Source organism: Nyctibius grandis, chromosome 1 (genome assembly GCF_013368605.1).
Source record: "Nyctibius grandis isolate bNycGra1 chromosome 1, bNycGra1.pri, whole genome shotgun sequence".
In the NCBI taxonomy this organism is placed as follows: domain Eukaryota; kingdom Metazoa; phylum Chordata; class Aves; order Nyctibiiformes; family Nyctibiidae; genus Nyctibius; species Nyctibius grandis.
The window spans coordinates 39,099,106-39,107,626 of NC_090658.1; the positions used below are offsets into that span (position 1 = coordinate 39,099,106).

At 41.7% G+C, this 8,521-nt stretch overlaps 1 protein-coding gene across 1 annotated transcript; it reads right to left on the minus strand.

Annotated features, from left to right (window-relative positions):
- Positions 1 to 1,291: 1,291 nt before the first annotated feature.
- SULT6B1 (sulfotransferase family 6B member 1) lies at positions 1,292 to 8,463 on the minus strand. Its single transcript, XM_068406466.1, has 7 exons — positions 8,256 to 8,463; positions 4,992 to 5,104; positions 4,654 to 4,743; positions 3,520 to 3,646; positions 2,781 to 2,875; positions 2,324 to 2,480; positions 1,292 to 1,422 (listed from the first exon to the last, which is right to left on the minus strand). The coding sequence occupies exons 1-7, from the start codon at positions 8,455 to 8,457 to the stop codon at positions 1,292 to 1,294; spliced, it is 915 nt and encodes a 304-aa protein (XP_068262567.1). The 5' UTR covers positions 8,458 to 8,463.
- Between the last annotated feature and the right edge of the window lie 58 nt (positions 8,464 to 8,521).

The window sequence follows — 8,521 nt, forward strand, 5'->3', positions numbered from 1 at the left end:
TGGCCTTGATCACCATAGCACAGCTGGCCACAAACTGAAACAAAATGTAACAGAAAAGTGATTCTATAAATGTTATCCCCACAAAGCCAGGACAGCTGGCAATTACTGAGTATGTGAATATGTGCTGAGAAGAATGTGCAGATCACACTGAAGGAATTTAAGAATGTCACCTACAAAACTTCCCTCAGATAGCTAAACAACCTCAGCTTAAATGACCTTGCTGGTCAAAAGGTTCAAAGCTTGCAGACAGACATCCAGAAAAAAAACACATCCTGGCTCTGAAAGCATATGTACTACTGTTAGGCATAAAGTAACCTAGACAAACCCAGGAAAAGGCTCCATTTCCAGAGTTATGCAAGTAGCACACTTCCTTCTCTCATGTCTAAAAAGTCCCATCTTCCAAACAAGTCAACCAGATGGTTGCCAACCCCTCTGCCTTGATATCATAAAGGAATGACTCCTCTCAGTCCTGCCCAGCCAGGAGCTTCTTCATGTGCTTCCTCAACACCCAAAGCAGGGTGGGTGCTCAGGAGTCCTGACAATCATGTGGACAAAACCTGGTATTCTCAACCTGTGTTTCCAATTTCCCCCACGGGTAACCCTGTGTTGAGGTTAAGCAAGCCACCACCAGGAGAGGGACTCCATCCTCCATGAGCAAGTTCTGTCCAAGGCAATTTCTTCAATTGCTCAGGATGAGATCTCACACTACCAAAGGAAAGAAAAGTATTACTGCAGAAAGGGGGAGAAAATTTCCATCTGAGTTCCTTTACTTTTTTCACACATTTATCAGCACACAGAAAGTGGCAAAAGACAACTACAAGACGTTTTGAAATTTCATTTTACACTATGAACTTAGAAATTAAAATTATATATGAATACAATGAACTTAGAAATTAAGAATAAAAATGACACTTCATGATAGTTTTAAAAAATCTCTTGGAAAATCACTTCCAACACACTGAATACATTTCCAGTAATTTCAGCAGGTTTAACTACTACATATATATTCCACACAGGATTCTACCAGGTAACATGAAATCATAGCTAAAAATCAGTGTTAAAAACCAAGTGAGGCCAAACAACTACACGTCATTTAAGAGAATCCAGTGAAGTCAATGATACTAACTGCATGAGCAGGGATTGCTTGTGTAAGTTAAGACAGCAGAAACAGGTTTGCAAATTGCATGGATTTTCGAAATTTTTAAATCAGATATTGTCCTGGTTTCTGTTTTATTTCATAAAAGTGAATGAAAAGCATCCTGGACATTAGATTTTTTTCTCTAAAGGAGGTTCAGGCCTTGCAGTACACATCATATTTTAACTTCGCTTCCAGTTTAGTTCCTTCTAAGCACACTTTGAACTTGGCATCCATTTCCTGGTTCTGAGCTTCAGTGAAAAGATTTTTCCAGTCTCCAACAATACCTGCAATATAAAGAAAAGTAAAATATTACTCTTGAGTGTAAGGACCAAGAAGTACGATTTAAAACAAAAAACTACCTTGTCTCTCTTATTATCATATTACAGGATAATCCACTTTCTCTTTTTTTTTCCCCCTGCAATCTCTGACCCAAGAATACACTCTTATGCTTGCATTATATTTGGTGTCCTCAATAGAATGTGAACATAAAGCGAACATAGGAAGCTACTGGTCTGCCTTCACAGCTTTGGCATGTGTCTCGTACAGCTGCAGAAGACTATAAAAGATGACCAGCAGTTGTGAAACCAACCCATAAAGTTCAAAGATGTGGCTTTTACCTGCAAGAGCTTTGTGCACTGCAAGCAGACACTGCCCTAAGCTGCAGCCCACCTTTAATCTCGATTTTGGAGAGCCCACAGTCTGAGGTTGTCTAAGCCTACAGCTCTAGCTTGGTCCATGGCTAAAAGACACAGCTCCATCTGTGGAGTGTCTGGATTCCACATGTTGACTGAGGTTCTTAGGCAATCACAAGGGTTATTTAGAAAACCCAAGAAGAAAAATCTGTGGAGGCACTCTGTAGACCGAGTGCCAGGCTATCCCCAGTACTCACAGAAGCCAGAATAAAACTCTTCTTTGTTTTAATTGGTGCTTACTACACACCATGACTAAAGGGTGTGCTACTTGTAGGGCACTTCTGCTAACTACATTATACAGGGCTTTACTGAATGGTACTGGCCCTTGTGATGAAATCAAGTGACAGGGTCCTGAAGCACAATCAGTGTTTCTTAAACAACTCCTAACCTTGAAAATTATACAGGAAGATTAACCACCTACTGATCCAAATTCCTGTCTGCCCAAGATGCAGTGCTACCATTCACCACCCTGGCAAAACACAAACAAATTTACCTTTGCGGAAAAGAATTGAGCCAATAGCACTGTGAGTCTCCTGAGCCTTATCCTTCACTGCCTGGAAAGTGGCCCTGTCTGCAATGGACTGGATCTGCTCTGCCGTTGGGGAGAATCCAAAGAATTCAGCTATCTGCTTTACGCTGGCAGTCAGGTTCTGAAAGCAATACAGTGAAAGGGAGACATGCAATATGCTTCCTCTAAAAAAGGAGTTACCCACTTGGGCTGTGCATTGCCATCATCTATTAACTATATTTTTTTTTTTTTTTTTTTCCTTCACAGTATGTTTTCTGCATTATACTGGAGCTCAGCTTCGGTATAGCCAGACTCAACTTGTCGCTAAAATCAATTTGATTTTGCTCTTTCAGAAATCTGTGCATTGTGCTGTTAATTTCAGCAGATTTCAAGGAATGGGCTCAAATGTGTTTTGCCTGTCAGTACACAGCATCTGCTGTACCTCTTTCAGGTCTTCATATATTATGATCATAGTATTCTCATCCTCAATGTGTTTGTTCCAGGTGACTGCATGATCAAAATAAGATCCCCAGCTGACTGTAAAGAAGAGGAAAAAGCATTAGTGTGACCTTCTGACTGAAGAACTGCCTTCTGTTGCCTATCAGTTACATCAATGCACATAAATGGAAGGAACAGCCTGTCCGTTCCATGGTACCTTACTGTACAACAGAATGACACTGGCTTCCTCTGGACTTTTGTAGGTAAATGGTTTCCACACAGGAAATATGAATTTCACTGTGTGCTTCCCCTCTGTTACTATACTGTCATTTAAACATCTCTTAAAAGCCAAAACCAGACATCAGTCTAAATCTAAAATTCGTGTTGCTAATGAGGTGTTTGGCCTCATGTGCAGAACCAGTAAAGACAACAAACTGTCATTTCATTACCACTTCAGATCTGTAGCATTTCCTCCATCACTAAGCGGCAGAATGTCAACCCAATACCATTGTCAAGCTGCCATGCAACTAACTCACCCTTGCCTGGAAGAGCAAAATACCCAGAAGTGAAGCATCTTTTGGACATTCTCCCCATTCTGGCATTCAGCTGCCTCCTTTATCATGACGAATGGCCATCAGAAAACTAATTATGGCACAGCTGTTTTCCCACTGGCCCCATTTAGTTGTTTTTAAATACTTTTTTTCTGTTGCTTCTTCAGCTACATTCAGTAACTATAACAATACGTCTCCCATTCATGAACTCTGAGAAGAACTCATCCCAGGAGCTGTAACTGGGGATGCTTGGCACATTGTTGTGGAAATGGAAAAGTGAAACAGCTGTATCTTTAGGGTTTCGAAATAGCACTAGTATCTGGAGTGGGAGAAAGAGGTCAACAATTTTAGATCACTTATTTCCCCTGGCAACCAAAATGAGAGTATAACCAAACATTCTGCAATCAATAACATACTGGGGGCTATAAAATATTTTATTAGCTAAGCCACAGAGAACAAACTTATAACGTGATCATAATAAAGACCTTGTTACCACTTCTAGGATTTGCTTGTGTCATTAAGCAACTGTAGAAAGAAACAACTGGAAAAACTGTAATATTGTCATTGAATACTATCCCATAACTACCTAAGACTTGGGAAATTGTAAGGAACCATTTGCCAACTGCCTACTAGGAAAAACTCTGTTCGATTCGCCCTCAGGAAATCACAGCTCTTACAATCATCTCCTATTTTTCAAAGCACGGCAATAATGTTCTTGAAATCCTAAGAGACTGTAATCCTCAGAGAAGTGTAAAGACTTCTGAACACACGTTATACTTATTAAATTTTTTTTGTTATACATATTTTTTCCTGTCTCATACACAAATGAAATGAAACATGGAAAAAATCCCCATCCCTTAACCAATTATTTCCTTCATCTGTGGTACATCTCCTAAGTGCTACATATCTACCATTGTTCAGTGACTGAGTACCAGAAATATTAAAGTTTTAACAGTCTGACTCTTCACAAGGAGACAGCCAATGTCCCAGAGATACTGCTGCCACTTTCATTCCCACCACAGTCAGACATAGAAAAGAGTAGCATAAAAGAGGGAAAGTGTGACACTCCAGCCGTTTCTGAGCACTGCAACAGCCTCTAGATCTGTTCCTGTTTATGTCAACTACAGCATCCCTAAGGCTACTGTAAATTGTAGGGGGTGCTAAGCCAGCCCAGGAGTCATGAGACTCCCACTGTCTCCAAGTTTCTTTCCCCAACCAAGTGCCACCTGCTTGGGCAAAAGAAAAGGATGTGGCCCCAAAATTACTCGTGCATGCTGGTACTATCAGAGAGATGAGGCATGTTCCTGGAAAAAGAAAAAAGCCCACCTTGGCTTTTTTCTTGAAAATAGACTTGGGGAGGCAATCATAATTCAGATGTGTTGCCAAAATCCTTGGAGATGGAATCTGCTTCATCCTCTTTAGAAATAAACAGAACCATAAGTGAGAACAGGTTTATGACATGGGTGCAGCAATGATCTGTGAGAGTAGCCTGTGTGCAATAGCCCCTAATCAAAAGGTATTAGTCATCCAAGGTTATCTTTTTTCCCCTCTTAGGAGAAATATCTTTACTTGCTGCATGACTTCATTTTAATAATTTCCATGTGGGGGTGCAGGAGAGAGAAAACAACAGACTTTAAATGGTTCAGTAGTTTCTTTTCACTAACCTGATATTTATCTGGATCTCCACATTCAATAAATGGTAGTTCTGTGCTTACAGGTTTACTCTGGATAGTTGTAAATATCAAATCACTCAAAATCTGGATAAGCCAGTTCACACCTGCACCAAGAAACCCACAGAACAAAATAAAACATATCAGAGGTTTATGTAAGATCTCAGAGCCTTCTCATTACATGGCTTAATTCAGCATAATAGACAGTCATCAAATGACAAATATCTCTAAAGGTCTCAAATGGTTATAAACAAAATAATGTTTTCCATTAATGAGAACCTCAAGAGCTTCTTAACTGTGACCTTCTTGGCTCACTTATAACTGGTATGTGGGAAGCACTGGGGGCAGAACTGACTGAACGATACCCTTAATATCTTTTTAATATATTCATAAAAGTCAGTGACAGACAATGAGCAATGAGCTTCACTCATTCCGCCAAGGAAAGCATCTGCCTCTCTCTGCTGCCCTGGGTCAAGGACGAAATGGAGTCATTTATCCAGTATCACTGACAGTGCTTGTCCTCAGTTGTGCCTGTTGCGGTCTCCATAAAGTGCACGCCAGAACAAGTGCTAGAAGAGCTGTTACCCACTGGACACCTGCATCCCTCCCCACCCTTTGGAAGGGATCTTGCAGCAAAGCCTCCCCCATACCGCGTCCCGTTCCAGCGTTAGCCTGTGGCCAGCTCCTGGAGCAGCGCCATGGTGCCTGCTTCCCCAAGGTTTCCAGGAATCATATTTGCTTCACTGATGCTCTGCCGACTGCCGGCAGTACAGAGCGAGGAAACAGCCTGTTCACCTTGGCCTGCAGAACCCTCCCGCTTGGAAGGCTTCACACTGGGCCCACGGAGATGGAGCTGTGGAGCTGCTGCCGCCTCCTGCATACTGCAAGTCCCCTGTGAACGCAGCTGCCAGAGGCACTAACAGAGAACATATGATGCAAACAGCTTCAACCTCATGCTTTCAGTGGAAAGTTATTCTCAGAAAGTGCCTCAGGATGCTTGGATGAAAGCAGCTGACGTCATTTATACAGTCGTGTGTATACAATGCGTGCACATCATACAATGTCTTATAACAGACGTATTTATATACCATCCAGTATCATATTTATGTATAAGACATTGTATGATGTATATAATTTATATCACTCTCCTATTTACGTACAGATGAGAGCCAAAAGCACTAAAATACCCTAGTGGCTTCTCAACTGTGCAACCCGTCCCTGCATCCTGGAGCTCCATCGCCCTTCACCCCTACCTCATCAATAGTTGTCTGCAGCAGTTTTCCTCTCCACTGCACACACGTGAGTTGGGGGAAACCTTTTATATAGTGCGACTTTACTGTAACTTAACCTTTGTAATAGTTAATAAGTAAAAGGAATTAGAACAATATTAAAGCTTTGAGAGATGAAGTTTTTGAAGACCCTCAATGAGAGTCCTTCAGCAGGCATGTTCATGACCCTCTAAACCCAGCAAATGCCAAAGAGTTGGAGCTCTGCATGGAAAACACCTGAGAAGCTGGCAGAGAAAGACAGACACCAGGCTCCCTTGTTTCAAGAGGGAAAGAGGACTGCAGAGAGATTTTTATTACTGCCTGATGACAGTTTGGCATGGTGGATCCACGTGTTCATCAAGGGGCAAGAGGGAGTCCAGCAACTTCTGGTTTCAAACTGGGGCAGATAATCTTTCCTTTTCATTCTTTATCCTCCTCTCTTGACTTTTTTTCCCTCGCTTTGCAAGCTATAGGAAATTAGGACAAGAAATCTATTCAGCACTGTTTAAGAGTGTAAGACCAAACATCCAAATGGGAGAAAATTCCAAAAGATTTACCTGCAGATTGTAACTACACTGCACTGCACAAACACAGCATTTTCTCTCCCTCCTGCTTTCCCATTTCTTGCGTGCAACCTCCCATACATGCTTTTCCAGCAGTGCCTGTCAGGTAACAGGGTGCTGCACTCCCCAGCAAACCACAGGGAGCTGTGTACTCCCTCTCCTACTGACAACTGGCAGTGGTCTTTGGTAAAATTTCCCCCTGCTGACCGACCACAAACTGCCCAATACTAACAGTGTGAGATCTCTTTCTTTATCTACTGATCCCTCTCCCTGAGCAGGAGAAGTTTACTGAGCTGCTAAATCTCAGATGCAATCGGCATCACGACTCCATGTTTGAACTCTTCCAAACTCTGTGAGAAATCAAAGCCCATGCCAAGTTATGACAATGACCTTTTAGGTGTTTATAGGGTCCAGCAGAACTCTGGACCCAAACCCAATGGAATTATGGGCTCCTTAAAATAAAGATGCACATTTCACATTTTGTGCCATCTCCCTCCTTTTGTATTTGCCCTCTCTTTCTCTTGGTTCAGTGTTCTGTCTCACAGCTGCTATAAATTCACCCTAAGCACTCCAGGCATACTTCTTAAGCCCCTAACTACACCACAGATCTTTCCAGATCAGAACTCGACAACCAATGGGAATTCTGTGCACTGAATGAGACCTTGACCTCTGGTCAGAGCCAAACTTGACCGCATCTGCTACCATGCTAGTGCAATGACATCGTTCCCTGGACCTACATTTTCTCTGACAACCCTAAGCTTGCAACACTTGTAAGCAACCATGTCACAACTGACATTCAAAAAAGCTGATCAAAATCAACTAGTTGGTTGGTTGGGTTTTTTTCACTGCTCCTATTGCACCTTTCCTCCTTTCTGCAAATCCCTGACTAAAAGATTTAGACTTCCAGCATGTCTTACTCAACACCACTTCGCAGCAACAAAACAAAGAACAATACTGATACTGAATAATGCCAAGAAACAGTTTATCATTTTGCAAGTAAAGATGATGTGCCATGTCACTTTCTACACATTAAAGAGTCTAATGCATAACTTTATTGCTGTTGCACACTACACTACGTTACATCACTAACATGCTTTTCAGAATACAGTTTATCATACTGGCAGAGCTGTCTTGTCCCACTGATACACAAAAAAAGTATGTAATTTATTCTCACTTCTTCAGCCAAAAATATCTTCTAACGTTAAAACTTCTTTTCCTTTCAGAAACATAAACCATATTATAAAGCACCGCAACAGACTGCTTAAATAAGATAAAGCAGGACAAAAACCTGCTGCCTCTGGTTGTAGTAGAAATGCCCAATATCCTCACACAACATACAACCACAATCAACTGGTTTTCCTTCTTATTGTGTCAGCTAATTAGTTACAGGGTTGTAGACTACAGCAAGCAATTTATATTGTATTCACCGCATTTGGGATAGGACACCAGCACCATATCATCTCTTCTGGCTTCCAGGTTCTCCAGGGCTTGGAACATTTCCACTCTGCACACTGTGACAGGATACGGGGTCCCCCGGTAGGAGAACAGCAGATCCTTCAAGGTAAGCCCTTCAGACTTTGCCAACGCTGTATTTATCTCATCAATAAAGGTTTTTTTATCCTCAGCCATGTTTACCACCTTTGGGGTGTGAAACGGTTAAGTCTAGTGCAGTAAGTGCATTTAAATACACATT

What these genes read in the sequence shown, in the direction of transcription:
- SULT6B1 (XM_068406466.1), bottom strand. Translation starts at nt 8,457, where the DNA reads ATGGCTGAGGATAAAAAAACCTTTATTGATGAGATAAATACAGCGTTG. An exon ending in GAGATCCAGATAAATATCAG is followed by an intron (nt 4,744 to 4,991) that starts GTTAGTGAAAAG and finishes TTATTTCTAAAG; the next exon opens with AGGATGAAGCAGATTCCATC. An exon ending in TTTTCAAGAAAAAAGCCAAG is followed by an intron (nt 3,647 to 4,653) that starts GTGGGCTTTTTT and finishes CTCCCACTCCAG; the next exon opens with ATACTAGTGCTATTTCGAAA.